At 40.4% G+C, this 17,400-nt stretch overlaps 1 protein-coding gene across 3 annotated transcripts in view; it reads right to left on the bottom strand.

The window, feature by feature from the left end:
* The window catches only part of LOC121884320 (cell migration inducing hyaluronidase 1), a 219,773-nt gene that overhangs the window by 24,677 nt on the left and 177,696 nt on the right, over positions 1–17,400 (bottom strand). For all 3 annotated transcript variants that reach the window (XM_042393113.1, XM_042393190.1, XM_042393271.1), the window contains 6 exons: positions 14,255–14,324; positions 13,032–13,160; positions 8,059–8,144; positions 5,435–5,566; positions 5,076–5,111; positions 1,786–1,941 (listed from right to left, as the gene is read on the bottom strand). In XM_042393113.1, the coding sequence (XP_042249047.1) occupies positions 1,786–1,941; positions 5,076–5,111; positions 5,435–5,566; positions 8,059–8,144; positions 13,032–13,160; positions 14,255–14,324 (609 nt within the window). The remainder of the gene's footprint in view (positions 1–1,785; positions 1,942–5,075; positions 5,112–5,434; positions 5,567–8,058; positions 8,145–13,031; positions 13,161–14,254; positions 14,325–17,400) is intronic.

Genomic DNA, 17,400 nt, shown 5'->3' with positions numbered 1-17,400 from the left:
GTGTGGGTTTTTCAAACAGTTAATTATATTACAAAGATGACAGAAATCAGGCAGGTCTTAAACGTGTTAGATTAATGTCTGAATCTAACAATAATGTTGTTCAGGTGTCACTGAATGTATCCGGGATTTCACAGAAACATCAGTACTGATGTTCTGTTTGTTGCCCACAGCTGGCTGTGTGTCACAGCTGGCTGCAGCATCACACAGCAGCTGAAACCATAAGTGTGTCTCCAAACTGAGAAAGAGGCTGTGCACATTTGCACTGTGAAAGAAAATTGAATAGTAGGTTATCATTTTATAAATCTTTTGTATATGTTACAAATGTTTTCAAACTAAGGAGTCAATGTTTGTCATCAACTGAATGTGATGTAATGTCATCGTCATTTTGGGGACACATGTTGGTGAAGAAATCCTACTCCTAGGCTAGTTGAACTCTTGAACCTGTTTCTATCTGAGGGTTGCTTGCTGACCTCTGGGGTTAGCTAGAGATATTTGTCTTAAGCCTACTGTTTTAGAGACCATACTTGTTTGTAAGAAGGTGTAATGGTTTGTGGAAGTGTCCATTTAGGGACCAGACTGTTTTTAGCTTTGCTTCTGGAGAGGTATAAAGCTGTCTAGTTTGAGTTCACAATCTTTAGAGAAAGGGCTGGCTTTAGGGAAAGGGCCAGCTGAACAACATGCTTTCTCTCCAAAAATACAAGAAGATTGTATTTTTGTTTGTGTTTGGACATTTGTATAATTGTTACTGATGATGTGATGGATTGTACAGTGTTTACAACTGCTTCAACAAGTAACAATGTTTAATGCTTTCTTTATGTCTCCACGTGCCTTCTTTCTCGAGAGAAAATTTCCACAACAGCACACCTGGCCCAGTAATGGTAAGTTCATTAACACCGGATCGGTCAGGATCTGACGATAATTAATGTTCTACGTTCTGCTACACATCTACACAGGTCAGCTGTTACACACACATTTCAGCTTTATATCGTGGAATTCTTTGTAATAAAGCAGCCCCTCACTGTATGGATCAGAACTAGCTGAAAGATACTAGATCCCCCCCAATGTCTGACTGAAGATTTCACCCCTGAAATCATTCAATATCAATTCAGTATCATTCAATGCCTTACAAGCTTGAAGACTAAAAGAGAGAGAGATAGAGACAGAGAGAGTGAGTGAGTGAGGAGTGAGTGTGTGTACAGTTAACACCAACTATCTCAAGACGCTAATAACTCCACCCTAATTGCATGTGACAATTTGTGCTGGTCTTTGTGAGTTAGACTGTTTTTGCAACAAGGCTTCTTTGCATAGAAAAGGGACAAATTTTGCGCCAAATGTATGAATATTAACTAATTTACATACATGCAAATAGAACAGACGCACCATGACGCTATTTGCTTGGCAGAGCAGTGTGTGGCACATCTCACCCTTTGCACCCTTTTGCATCTTTTTGTCTCATTTACCCAGGATTAGCAGCTGCAACAGCCACGCAAACCTTTCGTGGATTTGGCTCTCAGAGTATAGTTAGAAAACCTGCTACACATTAAAATATAGTCACTAGACATCTTGCATTTTTCACTTTTCAAAGCTGCATCAACAGATTTTTGTGAGACAGCAAGCAAAGACAGAAGAAAATACATCAAATTATCACCTTCTAAAGTTGTTGTGGCAACATTAGCAGTCATTGGGTGTAGTTTTTAGCCCCCTGATGCAGCTGGAAGCATGGTTTAAGAGAGAGGGCTGAAAAACCAAGACAAAGAGCTAAAAGATGCTATAACTGTCACTTACATGCCACGCGGGAGGGTCCTGCCAGTGAGGTCAGAACCCCCTCGGCCCCAGATATGGTTGTCGGGGAAGGACATCCCACGATTATCACTTTCACCTACAAACAGCGAGTTCTTCACCTGCTGACGAGAGCCATCGTCATCTGGAAACGTTCCTCCACTGCACACACAGACAGAAGAAGCAGCAGGAGTAGCAGCATTAGTAATACTAGATGTAGTAGTAGTACTACAGTATACTGTAAACAATTTTACAGTACTGTACTATACTACAGAAAACTAGCTTTTAGTTTGCATTGGCTTCCGGTAAAATTCGGAATAGAATTTAAAATCCTTCTCCTCACCTACAAAACTCTTAATGGTCAGGTACCATCATATCTTACAGAGCTCATAGTACCCTATTACCCCACTAGAACACTGTGCTCCCAGAGTGCAGGTTCACTTGTGGTTCCTACAGTCTTCAAAAGTAGAATGGGAGGCAGAGCCTTCAACTATCAGGCTCCTCTCTTGTGGAACCATCTTCCAGATTCGGTCCGGGGGGCAGACACCCTCTCTACATTTAAGAGTAGACTTAAAACTTTCCTTTTTGATAAAGCCTTGGACCAGCCCTTAGTTATGCTGCTATAGGCCTTCCCATGATGCATTGAGCTCCTCTCTCCTCCTCCCCCTCTACATCTGTACGCATTCATGTACCATTAATGCAAGTTTCTAACTTGGCTTCTTCTGTGGAGTTTTTGTGCTTTCTCGTCTCACAGGTTCCTATGGATCATGGTCATGGACCGTCTGGTTATGGATCTTGAGCCTCCGTAGGTCATGGTTGTGGACCCCGTGCTGCCATGGTCCTGCTGAACACCCATGCCTGCTATATTATTATTAGTCATATTTCTATTATTATTGTTGTTGTTGTTATTATGCTTCTCTGTGTCTCTCTCTCTCCTCTCCCCCTCCCTCTTTCTCTCTCAACCCAACCGGTCAAAGCAGATGGCCGCCCACCTAGAGCCCAGTTCTGCGTGAGGTTTCTTCCTGTTAAATGGAAGTTTTTCCTGCCGCTGTCACCAAGTGTTTGCTCATGTTGTGTCTCTGTGAACATGACCTGCTCTATGTGAAAAGTGCCCTGAAATAACTTCTGCTGTGATTTGGTGCTATATAAATAAAATTGAATTGAAAATTGAATTACATCTAAAAGGTGTCACATCTGCCTCAGTTCATTTTTGACAAACTGCAGTTTGGTCAGTTCACAAAAACTATGTATGAAGTCCAGTATCTGCAGACCTGAGATCAGTTTGTCAGTAATGTAGACAGGTGAGACACCTGACATGACCTAATGAATGACCATTAGTTACAGAAAAAATATCATTGACACTGCAGTAGAATGTATGGAGTTATTCTTGTAGGGGCAAAATGCTCTCTGATATGATGTACATTCATATTAAAAGTAAAAAGTCGACTAAAAGAAATCATACTGCATGGTGGTATTTCTAAATTCTTTCCTCAGCAGTTAGTGCTATGGTCACTGAACTGGAAAATCAGAAACCTGCAAGCTGGAACCAATTTGAATAATGAGTGTACAGCATTATTCTAAATCAGCTGTGTGGGGCGGAGCTTATAAGGTACAGTAAGCCCATCTACCATCCAGTTTAGCGGCATAGTAGCTAATCATGTTTAAAACCTGTCTATAAACCTGAGCTCGTTCCTACACAGCAATCATTTTCATCTGATTATGCAGCTGTGTAATCCCCTTGAAGTTTGTTTGAACCAACAGGTCAAGAATCCAAAGAAGACTAAGTACCACAGTAACATCGTTCAGCTCCTGTGTCCCTCCTGTATCATTTATTTACCTACTTTATGTACTTACTAACATTCAGCATCCCCTGCTGACATTTACCTGGCATTCATAATCAGCAATGCCAAAATACACACAGAACCTTGAAGAAGCATTCAGCTAGTCTTTCCTTCATTCATTTGCATCTCACCGTTATTATTCAACTAGATGGAACAGGTGAAACCAACACTCAACCTTCTCAGCCTTTCCCCAGCAATTAAAAAACAAATAATCCTGGTATTTAAACAGAAACTCCACCAGTTTTACACATCAAGATCAGTTTACATGTTGTGGTCAGTACTACTCAGCCTGTGAAAACAGACTTTGAAAGATGTGGGCGTTACCCGGCAGGGAGGCTCTTATGAAGAGGTGCTATGTAGCTGTGGATGTTTGGAGTGATGGTCAGCACCTTGGGGGAGGAAAAGTGGACATGACGCCTTTGATGTCTTAAAGCTGAAAAGGTTTATTGGGGCACTTGGCCAAGTGGAGAACCAAAACAGTAAACACCAGAGTGTTCTGCTCCAATGCTGTCTCTTTCTGTTACGGCCCCTGAAGGTCTGAGTCCTAGTCTTTATCAGCCTATATGAAAAATTAGTCTAATTGGTTCACTAGTTTCTAAACAAGGAACTGCATTTTACTCGTGACAGTTTATGTCACGTTGCATGGAACTGCAGCAGTTTTGGTTTGAATGTCTGACTGTGTCAACAGAACTACACATCCACCTATCTGTGTTGTCTAGGAATGCCTCCTCCAACCTTGGTGACCATGGCAATGCTGATTTACCCTCTATCAGAGAGGTTTCTGCTTTCCCCGAAACATCACAGACAGCTGGAGTCTCAAGGAGAAGAGAAAATGTCCCCTTCCTGCTTAAGAATTACAGTGTGACCTCAAGGCCCAGACTTGACCCAGTGTAACCCAATTTGTAACCCCTAAAGATGGAAAATTCCATAACACTATGTAGTTGCATTATGGGAAGTGCTTGACCCATACTAGAGACTAAAAGTCAGGATGTCTCGGCCTCTGTTGCATGTTCATGTCTTTTGAGTCCTGGGACTTTATGGTATATTACTAAATGTGTATCACCTTTTAAGCATGTGTGTGCATGCCTCTCAGGTCTGCTTTACCTATGCACACCTTAGACCTCCAGGATTTCTGTGTGGTTGTACCATCAAGAGTATACATCTTGCTTTGTAAAGTCAGTTGAAAACTTCACACCAATTCCCACCTCTGTGACCATTGCACCCCTAAATTACTTTTCACACTGCATCAAAGCACTCCGTTTCCCAGTGCATCCTAAGCAGATTCCATATAAGGTGTTTTCCAATTACTCACACAGACAGAGGAAGAAAGGGGGGGGGTGGGGGAGTGGGGAGGTCGTTCCTGCATCACCACCAGTAAATGCAAACAGCAGCCCTTTACTTTTATCCACAGAACACAGAAATATGAACAGTGATTTAATAGCAGGGGGGTCTTACCTCGCTAGAGTGAGGCCAATACCATTATCTGCAAATCTAAACAAGAAAGAGAGAATATTATTGCTATGAGCACAGTCTGAGGTCTCCAGAGAATACACATACACATACACACACACACACACACACATACACAGAAGAAGGAAGTAAAAGTTATTATTACATAGGGATGAATTTCTCACTGTCATCTCTGTCATCAAACATGCAGAAAAACAACCTGCACTACTGTACATGAAACTCAAAATGATGATTTTCAACCACAGTCACACTTAAATTTAGCAAACTTCACACTCAGACAAACATGTGCCCACTCTTTTATTTGGCTGCTCAGTTTCAGCCGCATCCATACATGCAGTACTCACTGGCAGTCATCCAGCCAGACATCCCCTCCTCTCAGCCAGGCTCCGTGGTCCTGGTTCTTGTAGGCTACAAAGTGGTGGATGAGAGCAGGGACTCTGGGTTTGAAGGGGTCAGCATCCTGGTGGGGGCCATACCTAAGTATCCAAACAGTAACCACAGCACCACAGAGAAACATGGAGTTGAAAAAGACAGCGTTGGAATTTAATGATATTTATTTATGTTCTGTATGTTCAAGTCTCACTTAAAGTTATAATCTTTAAGACTTCAGTCCTGATTGGTTTGGTGAATCTGTGGTTACTGGTGGTAACAACAACCGTGTTTTACTTACAGAGATATACAGAGTTCTTTCAAAATGACTGGCAGCAAACAAATCTTGAGAGGCTACTTAGGTGTACAACAGAAGAGGAACCTGTGTATCTTTTTAATGGATGCGTTAAGAGTGTTGGATACTGCACAGTGAGTCAGCCAGTCCTGCCAATTTGCCCCTGTGGGGCAGTACTGAAACAAAGAAAATCCCCTGCAGTCTTATTAAGAATAGAGTTATGATAGAAATGAAAAGTTTTTGTGTGCTCTCTGCAGCTAAAAGATTATATGTGAGTAAAAAGACACATCACTCTAACAGCACTGTACGACTGCTATAATTATTACTATCATCATTATTATCATTTACTATTATATACCATATTATGCATTTTCAGGTTGTAGGTACAGGTTGTGAACGTTATTTAGGCTGCAACTAAAAAGTGTAATGTTTCTGCTTTCTCAGACAACAAATGCTGATTAGAGAGAGTTGCAATAATTTTAGCCTTTAGTTATTTGCACACGTTGAAAAGTAAACCTAATAAGATTTGATAAGGGGGATGAAAGGATTCAGATTCAATAAGTGGACTTGATACTATATTTAAATTTGATAAAATGCCATCAAACCCCATCTCTGGGCCCAAGAAGCATTTCCTCCATAGACTGCTGTTATATAAAAGCGACACCTGTGAAACTTTTGAGAGTCAGACCTTGAATAATCAGGTCAGTTATTAATCTGTTTATTATGAATTTTGAAAGTATTAAATACTTATATAATTAATAAAAGTATTTAGAGGGGAGGGGGTAACCTCTGCCTCTGTTCAAAGATGGTCTCTTGTGTCACATGACACAGGGTTGATGAACTTTGACCTCCTCCCAGTCAATTCTGCAGTTCCATACTTAGATCATGGTCTGATCAGGTTGTCTGCTCAAGTGTGCGGTGGAGAGAAAGCCAGCGGTTGTGTGACGGTGGCTGTGTAATGTTGGCAGTGAACGTCAGTGCAATGTGTGTACGGTTTAGGCTATCTGTCAGTGAATAGATGCTCCTGCTGTAGCTACATTAGAGATGTTTCTAGTGGAGCTAGCACGTCCACCCACTGAGTCCCGTTAATCTGCACATGTGACAAGTGAATTTGAAATCCTAGATTACAAACTTTGTTCTCTTTTCCACAGATCTAACACCCGCATCTTGGTGCTCCACATGCCTGCTCACCCAAACTTTGCTCTGTGCTCCATAAGAGTAGTTAACATAATGGATATGATCTGGATTGTGATATTAAAGATTAGATAATAATGTTAAATGGAACATAATGCTGTGATATTGTCCCTCCAAGCACAGACACACAGACTTTTAAAAGGCATCCATTGCTTCGACATTGCTATTTTTTTGTGTTGTGTTTAAATATTTTAAATAAAATGTGAACACTCTTTTGTAAAAGTTTATTCACGTAACTAACTGTATTCCTTTCATAAAGCCATATTGATTATTCAAAGCTCTGTCAGAACTGAAGATTTTGAATAATCAGCTTGAGCATGGCTCGGCGTCTGACAGAGCTTTGAATAATCGATATGACTTTATGAAAGGAATACAGTATAAGTTATGTGAATGAACATTTACAAAAGAGTGAACATTTTATTTAAAATGTTTAAACATTCAGAAAATAGCCATGCCTCTTCTATTCAGCCTCTATTCAGTCTTGTAATTGGTTTGCTCGCTCTGCATGAAAGCAGACAGATTTCCCCTCAATATCGATCCCTGCTCCCATTTACACATGACCCCATGCAAGAAATGTTCCTGAACATTTCAGGGATAGACTGCATGTGTGAAAGGGCCTTTGGAATGGCTATTGCTGCATTTTAGAATGCATGGCACAACTGGGTTTTTGCAGTCTCATATTTGCCTTTATCAAATGAATCTGTCCATCTATCTTTGACCTTTTTTCTCCTGTGAGGCAATCTGTGAGAAAGCTTTGTGAGAAAGAGCATCACTGAATTGAAGAGGGAGTGGTTGGAATGGTGAGGTCAGGATGACACACTGGTCCTTTCATACTGACAACATGGGTTTTACTGGTAGCTTACTTTTGTACTTTTACTTGAGTTGATTTCAGTGCAAATAATCTCACTTCTACTTGAGTAAGATTTAAAGTCACACTCCCTGATGTTGTTCTGCATTACACTAAATCCTAACGTTTGTCAGTAACAAAACATCGACAGGAAAACATCACGATTAGAGATTACTAATCCATCATGCTGAGTTATACTGGCTGTGATGACTTCAGCTTGTAATTCAGCATGTTTATTTGTTACAGAATGAGGAGAGTCTGACCTGGCTCCAACCAGAGACAGGAAGGGTCTCTTGTCCTTGTCGTTTGCCTGGGTGGTCTTTACTCCATTATCAAGGATTATTCCAGCCTGAAACAGAAAGAGGATAAACTACATATCAAGTGTATAAGACATTGATTACAATAAGAGAGAATAAAGCAATGTTAGAATGTAGCACTCTTAGATCTGTCCTTAAAGATAAAGTCAGTGATTCTAATCCAATACACATTTTGTCAAATTCAGCGAATATCTCCTCACGGTGCTGCACGCTGAAAAAAATCCAGTGTCCATGGACAGCACTGGCTCTGTTAATGGGCATGTAAACACAGTGGCTGTGACCGAGCCACACAACATTACTCCAGCAGGGGGCATTCGTGCTAGCGTACAGGCCAGGGAGAAGTTATCAGAGCAGCTGTCTGTGTGAGGACGTGACAGTCTCCCATCTCCAGCACCTGTTGAATGGTGGGGGAGGGCTGGTGAACTGGAGAGAGAGAGGCTGTCAATTCACATAGAATTGGCCACGTGTTTTCTTCATGGAACAGACACACTTCCATTTTATTAAATTTATCAATTCACACTGAACCTGAGACAGTCTCAGATCAGTGTCTCAGGACAGTCTCGCTGTCTATGTGTTTGACCTTATTAACTGTATCAATCAATCAATAAAAACAAACAGTGTTGATTTCTTCCTCTTCAGCTGACACGCAAACCGTTTTGGTTCAGTAAATTTCTGCTGTCAGTCAGCCTGGTGAAGGTAGTTTGTCCTTCAGACGGCTGCTTCTGTGGACAGAGACGCTGAACGCAGGTCGAGTGAGAGGCGGGGAGTGTGGATGGTCTGTCGTGCTCACGTGAGACAATTTTTTTTCCCACTCCTGATAAAGTGTCAGAGACACAGAAGTGACTCTACAGTGACACATCACCCTGGATTCCGCCATATTTCTCTTTTGGTCGTTTCCTTGGCAATGTGCGTCCATGAATTTGGGGGGCGTATTTGTTTGGGTGTTTAGCTCAAATATCAACAATCTTTCTCCAGAATGACTGACTCTACCTTTAATTGAGGAGTCAGATTGTGTTTGGCTGCAACAAAATCTTGGTGTGTGGTAAAAATGTGAAATGAATATGAATGAATATGACACAAGCTTCTAAATCTCCTGCACTCCAGTGCAGTTATTAGAATTTGTAATTTCTGATCTTTTAGCTGAGCTGAAACCATAATTCTAGTCTTATTTCCTACGGAATCAAATAAAGGTCATTAATATCTTGAGCTTGTGAAATGGTTGGTGAATGTGTAATAAAGTTTTGCAGCTGTAGAAATATTTTGTGTATGTGTGATTAAAATTTGTGCAGGAATGTTTTCAACAGTGAGGTTTCACATAGCCTGAGAGACGGACACACAGATTTCCTACCTTTTTGTGTGACAGTGAAGTTACATGAGAGACGGAAACACAAAGTTAAGCGTAAGGCAACGCAGTCGTCCAAATGAATATTTTTAACTTCAGGAAGGTTTATGTACCCAGAATAGAACAGTTATGTAGCTTTAGGATGTTAGCAAACGTCCGCCTGCATTATCAAAGTAGCAGCATCAACGCTGGCAGGAACTTTTTAAGCTGAAGAGTTTTCACCAGTGGCTTGCAAGCCTGGTAGCATGCTGGGCCTGATCTGAACCCCTGCCAGGCCTAAGCATCGGGGATTTTTTAAAAAAATGTATTTTAAGATGTTTTCTAAACTAAAATGTGTTATACAAGTAGCGTAGCTACTTTAAGGAATAGCGCGTAGCGAGTGTGTGGTCAAGGGAGAGAGAGAGAGAGCGAGAGAGAGAGAGAGAGTGAGAGCGAGAGCGTGTGTGTGACGGTGAGGCTGCAGCTAATTTTCTGCTGAAAATAAGCACAGAGACCCAGGAACATCTGAGAACAGCTTCTCACTAACAGCTCCGTGTGTTTACAGCAGAGAGCAGAGAGCAGACATCTCACTCCACTAGTCTGTGCTGAGACTCTGCTGCTGCTGCAGATGGTCACAGAGCAGACACTTTCAGTCTATAATTGTCATGTCTGTCGTCTGACTAAGAATTGATAACACGGTTAGTATTTTACAAATGATTATTGCTTTTATTTGATGAACGTGGACACTGATACGCGAAAATGAACTAAATGAGTTTTATTTCTATTAAAGTCTGTGTAAAGCAATAATAAATATGTGTTCTGAGTTTTTCACACCACAGAAAAATGTGTTATTAACCACTCAGCCAAATTTGACTGATTACAAAAATCGCAAAATATATAAAACTAGATTTCAAAATCATGAAAAAACAAACATTGTTCTGAGCTCTGAAAGGTGGGGGCGTGTCCACTGAAGGTGCTGAACTGAACCGTCTCTGAGACTCTGAACTTAACAACGTTCATGCTGAACTCCCTTAAAAAATATACAGTTTAAAATAAGCCTTGTTTGTTGGTGTAAGACAGGCAACATGGATGATATTTTAAAAATAAAGTAACACTAGTAGCCACTGTTTAATGCGGCACCTATTTTGTAGGTAAATGTGGACTTCTTTCAGTAAAAATGTAACTTACATGAGTAGTGAACAAGCATCCATCACCAATCATTGTTTTGTTAAACTGTCATTTTTTTCAGTGAAGTTCAGTGTCAATGTTAGTCTTTGAAAAGTGCCGGTGAGGGGCTGGATGTAGTAACTGTAGGAGTACGTCTGTACGTCTGTACACAAGGCTGCTACACAGGCACGGCTAACGAAGCATGAGTAGACATAGATATATTCTCTCAGTGGATTGGAGCTTTAACACCAACTCTACCCGTCAGCGGACACTTCAGCTGGGTTTGAAATAACTCCTTGAACACTACCGTTGACCGAAAATGGCCCCACTCACCAGTAACAGCTAATACAATGACACTATGAAAGGGCAGAGAGAGAGACAGGAACCAGGAATAGAGAGAGGGGTATAACAACAACATACACACAACAATAGCCTGTGGCCAGAACCAAACCATGAACGTTGCAATTATGTGGTATACCAGGAGTCAAATACTGAGCTCAAAGGGACTGAATGCTTCTAAAGAGCTGCAGTGTTGGTTGGTACTAGCAACCCTTTCACATTACGCAGAACAGAGCTCTAAGGTAGGGACACTCCCCATTTAGAGGTAAATGATACATCACTGACTTTAAATTACAGATGAATGTCAATTTTGTTTCAGATATCACTTAGTGGAGCTGTGAATCCTATAACCAGAGATGTTCAATACAACTTCCATCAAAGTACACAAGCTGTTTCAGAGAGGTGTTGGAGCACAATAACTTTTCCTTATATAAAATAAAAATAGAAGTAATGATCAAAGCCATCCTCAGCCAGTAGCTCGCTTCAAAAAAAAAGACCCCACCGCGGTGTCGCTGCTCCGAAAAACCCCAACCTGCAGCCCTGACGCAACCTCGTCTCACACAAACATCCTGGGGTGGCAGCCTGGCATGAGTTATGCTCCCATTAGGATGATCCAAATTAAAAGTGAAAAAGGGAGAGAGGGAGTGAGACGGGGAAAGAAAAGAGATCACTGTTGGGGGCAGACAAAGGAGGGAGATAACAATAACACTTCCTCTTCACCAGCGTCTCATAAATCTCTCTCTCTGCTCGAGCTGTGCTGCGCTCGATGCCGCAGGCGCCTCCGAACTCTCTCCTGCTCTCTCCGTCTCATCCTTTCTCCCTCGGCTCACTTTCCTCCGTTTCTGTTGTCTGTCCTCTATTTTGTTGTTCTCAGCATTCATCTAAAGCTTTTCCTCTCTCTGTTTTCAGCAGGTCGTATCTGACACTCTGTAATCTCACTGCCCCCCTCCTCTATGAGATCCAAATGTATCAATATGCTGTATTAGCTGCTAATTTTTATAAAAACACACACTGACATCTAGTTATGCAAAGCCAGGTACCCTGACACTTACTGTCATTCTTACTAACTAAGTTTGGTGTGCCACAGTCTAAATACTGTTTCAGAAACTTTTCCAGCCAAAAGTAATTTAATATTGCATGTCCATAAATTTGGGACTCTCACAGAGACAGATGTGCCAGCACGCCTGTTTTACTATATGCCGAGGTGAAATATTTTATGGCACACAGCAAAAAATGTAACATAATTACCATAACTATTGTAAAAAAACAAAAGCAAAATGTTACCTCTGAAAAAGAAGCTACCTAGAGTGAGAGCAGTGATGCAGGAATTCATTTGTTTAGTGCAGAGTGTGCAGAGGGTTGAGCAGCGCCAGTGACTTTGAAGAGCCCAAATAATTGTGCCATATTATGTTTGGGGGCATGGTTACAAACATTCTGCCTGTTGATTTAAACCATAAAACCCCCAAAATAAATCAAAACGCAAGAGAAAATAAATGGATGTGTAAAATCAAGAGACACCAACAATCTGATGTATTCAGAAAAACTCAACAACTGTGCTAAGCTTTTAACAGCCCTTCTGTCTCCAGGCTCGAGACTATTTTTAAAGTTTGATGTTTCCAGTTCCACAATGTTTTATGTGTTTCATTTGTTTATTTTACAGTTTTTCTGTTATTTTATTGTATTTTGAGAATTCTATTCATTTTTTTTTCTCTGTTCTTTTATTTGTTGGGTTTTATTTAATTTGGTGCTGATTTGTTTTAGTTTTTTTGCCTTTGTAAAGCACCACTGTTTTAAAAAGTGGCATATAGCCTGAATTCAGTTTATTATTATTATTATTATTATTATTATTACTATAACCTGCTTATGTTTATGGCAATGACAGGATCAGTTGTTCATGTGTGCTACAAGACGACATGCAGTATATTCAAGTGTCAATATGTTCAAGTGTCAGAGCCTTCTAGCAGTCAAATGTGACGGAAGCAAAGGAGGAAATCAGGTGATGTTATTATAAAGTGACAATGTCCATGTAAGGAGGAGGTTTGTTGTAAATGGATGAGTCAACATGAGAGAGCCAGTCTGTCCATAGACTCACCCTGTAGTTGGAATGAGCTCTGTTGTTGCTGAAGTGGCCCATAGGTATGTGTTCAGTGTGTCCGGGAGAGTACAGCCCCTCTGAGGGTCCAGTGGGCACATGGTGGAAGATGAACCAGAAACCTGTTTCCTGAGGGATCACACACACACACACACACACACACACACACACACACACACACACACACACACACACACACACACACACACACACACACACACACAGGCTGTCAAGATATAGGTTATAAAGATTTATTGGTCCCCTCCAGACATGTTTTAAGACATATGGAAATACTCTGGAACAATAATGTCTGTCTTATATGGTTTTTCCACAAAAAAAGTATAATTACATCTTTAAAAACCTTCTCCATTAAAATTCCAGAATCTATAAATATGCAAATATATTCCATTTCAGAAGTTCAGTATCAGCTGGACACAAGATCCTTCACTGTAAAGTCCATTCTCAGTGTTTGTGCACTGGAGGCTTCGAGTTTTCACATCACACTTGTGTAAATGAAATATTGGACCAGGATTGGCTTCAAAACTAGTTGTGATGTCACAAATGATGCTCATAGGCCCACATCTTACAATCAGATTTTCAATGAGCACAGAGAAACTTTCCACCTTCAGCAATTGAACGTGAAAACAAACTCTGCACATACATCATCTGCAAAGTGAAGAGAACAACATCCAGCTGACGGAACAAGAAGAAAAACATATTTTTGAGTGGAGGAGGACTTTAGCTATCACACATGTAGAACAACAAAGAATCTGTGGACATGTGTAAATACATGTAGAGGTCTTTTTCTTCATACATAAACATGTGCACACTCCAAACACACAAAAGATCGCCTTGGCTTTGCCACTCTGTCAGCCTGTCTGTTTCTGTGTTGTTCTTCACAGGTATGCAAATGAGAAAAGTTATTACATTGGCGAGGATAAATGAGACTCCATTCCGCCCGACGTATCCTTGTGAAATCCCAGAAGTATGATCATAATTGGCACTCTATCATAGTGAAACTGCGGCAGTGCCTCTGTCTGTTGTCTGCTTGATTCTGAAGTTAATAGGAGTATACAGCCATTAATCTGACCTGGCAACGTGGTAATGAGACAGACCTCCACCTGGAGAGACGGGGGGAGGCGGGTGGGGAGTGGTATGGAGGGGGGGGAGAGAGATGGAGGGGTTGTGGAAGAAGAAAGTGAAGGCAGAAGTGAGAGACTCACCTCTGAGCCTGCAGCTGCACAGTTGATGAGGTTGTTATTGGGATTGGCGATCCAGAAAGTTGAAGTTGCACTAAGAGGGAGAGTGTCAGAGTGGGGAAAAAGGAAAAAGAGTTGGGTTATTGGATTTCACACAAATAGTGAGGTGATGGTAAATAAAAACAGTGTGATCACTGACTCACAAGACAACGGTCACCGAAGGAGAGAAAATGACTTGTGTGGATAAACAAATAGGCTGAGGGTCATTTAATAGAATCATTTTTTGTATAACAGTACATTTGTATAAATTAAGTCCTGTAAGGTGCAAGCAAGTCATTTCTTTAAGCAAAACCAGCGTTATTTGAATATGTCTACTGCAGTGATGTCACATGATATTATACATATTAAACCCAAATACAAAAGGAAAAGAAAATGAAAGGTTGTATTGTAATGCATTTATCAAGATTTTCCAACACGTAGGAAAAAACATTTTGCAAGTGTCCAGTATCTTTCAAGTTTAAAGGCATCTAGTTATTAAAATAAACAAACAAAAAACAAGTCTCTATTGCACAGCACAACTATGCAATGTCCATTCTAGATTTTTATGGCTTTTGATTGGTCAAGAGAAAGTCAATATGCTGCCAGCGATGTAATTCACAAAAACAAGAGAGTTGTTTGTGTGCTCAATAATATATAAATAAGGCCATAAAACATTGATCTAACACAACATAAGCAAACATTGATTTTGATTCATGCCCATAAATAACAGAGTGGTTCCCTGATTGATTACAAGTCTTTATACAATAAATCCTTTACAGAAATATGAACAAAAGTTACAGATTTGTGCTTTTGCCTGTGACTGATGAGAACCCAGAGGGTTAAAGTTCTAATAACACCACAGCTCCATCACATCTCTGTTATAATATCCACCAGAAGCATTTAAGAAGTTAAACGTCCTCGACAAGTTACTGAATGTAAAACGCCTTGTCTCCCATATTGTCATCAGCACAGAAGTTCTCTCTTGGCCTTGTGAATAGTAGTTAGACAAAATATTTCCAGAAAATCAGCAAAAGAAAATACAAATGAATGTGCGTTTTCATCCTCTACTGTTATGCAAATATTAAGCCATTGCAGAAGAAGTGGACACAACGAGATGACATCAGTAAAAGAGCGGCAGTCAAAGCTCAGATGGTGAAAAGCGATGTACGATACATGACGGAAATATGACATTTCTGTTTATTTCATGTATTAATTTTAGCAACGTTACACACAGATCTGATGTTTTCTTCTCTTCAGCGGAGTTGAAGTCACACACTTCATATGCCTCATGATTTATTCTCTAAAGCCGGGCTCAGACTGCAGGAGTTTTAAATCCTGACCGATTTTGAAATCAGGTTGCATCACAAACATAAGGAGAAACTTCACAGATGTTCTTCTCTCTAATCTCAAACATGCACACATTATAGGATTTGAAAATAATGGCACATCACACACTACAGGATATTATTAAGATTATCGTGCCTGAGGGAGCGATGCGCCGCCTCACGTGATCTCACATGATTTCACAGCAGATGTAAACGAAATGCTTTGCGGTGAGAGAAAAAATAAAATCAGAAGGCAAATGAGTCTGGATGAAAAAATAGTTGGGGAGACACGTCAACCCAGGTTGTCTGTTCTTCAATGAGAACTGCAGATGAGATTTTAACTGTCAGTTTTAATATCTGTCAACAGTCATATGCTAGCCAACGTTAGCCTCAAGGGCTAGAATTTTTACGGTTGCTTGGCAACACCGTCAGCTCTTTCTCATTGGCTACTGCGGTCCCGCTCAGAAAGTAGTGACATAATCATCCAAATTTTTAAGATTGGATCTGTTAACACCTCACATTACCAGATAATCTGTGCCAAACATTGGTACCAACCAAGGTCCCAGACCAGATTTCTTCTCCGATTGTCAGGAGTGAATCAGGGATAAATCGGCCCAAAACTCCTGTAGTCTGTTAAGTCTCAAGTCTGTTTCCATGGCATCTTATCACATTTTACTTTCACTGATACATCAACAGCCAAACATGAAAGCTTTTTGGCAATACATATTTCCTCAAGCATTTATATGCATACAATGAACATGTGCATAAAAGCAAGTGGATGGAAATGCACCTTCCTCTTATTTCAAGTGGAAATTGATATCCTTTGGACATCCAGGGTACAGCCCTGCTAGCAGACACAAGATGCTACAACCTTCATTACACCCCACAATACAAAAGTGTTGAGCTAAATTCTGGATGTATTATGAGAAGTGGATAATGTGTTGATGTTCAATCCAGAGCATACACAATTCCTTTATTACACAAATTCTTCCTGGTTTGCTTGTGCATTGTGTGGAAAATTCACAATATTTTTTAATTACTTGTGTACAAGTGGAAATTTTGGAATTATGATGGCGCTAGAAAGGTCAGGAGAGCTCACCTAAGAATATTGGAATTTATCCTTTGGAGAATAAAGTTTCATGCTCTGGAGTCAAGTGTTGGAAGGAAGGACGGACAGACAGAGCTACTGACTCCAGCAAAGGGCTACACTACACCTAGTGTTCATAACAGCAAATTAAAAGCTCTGTAAATAGTGTAACTTGAATCACTGTTGGCTTATACTGTATCAGTCATTGATTGATGCAGAGGCAGGGAACATTAAATTATTCCTTAGACAATGATGCAGATAATTCGAAGACACAATCCAACTTGTAAGCATAAAAAAACATCTTAAATTCCAATAATATCATTAGAAAGGTGACAAACTGTGGCAAAGTGGCTTTACTCTCTGCTACATCCTTCATCTTGGCCTATTTGTTAACCTCTCTTCTTAATTACGCAGCCTTAACAAGGGTATACACTCCTCTACCCATCACCCCCTGTTGCACCTCAGTTTGGATGAGAAAGGAATTAGCTCTGGTGTAATCAAGGTCTCAGTCAGTCTCAATCAAGGCTCAGTCCTCTCCAGGTTTCTTAATGTGATTTCTTTTAGAAAGGATGAGAGGGAGAAAGGTCCAGACAACACAGAGTCGACTCAGCAGACCAGCAATGGAAGAAGTATTCAGATCCAGTAAGTACCCATAGAACAATAAAAAAGTAAAAATACTCCAGTACAAGTAAAAGTCTTGCATTAAAAATTCTACTACA

This window comes from Thunnus maccoyii, chromosome 1 (genome assembly GCF_910596095.1).
Source record: "Thunnus maccoyii chromosome 1, fThuMac1.1, whole genome shotgun sequence".
Lineage (NCBI taxonomy): Eukaryota > Metazoa > Chordata > Actinopteri > Scombriformes > Scombridae > Thunnus > Thunnus maccoyii.
This window is presented reverse-complemented; position numbering and strand designations above follow the sequence as displayed.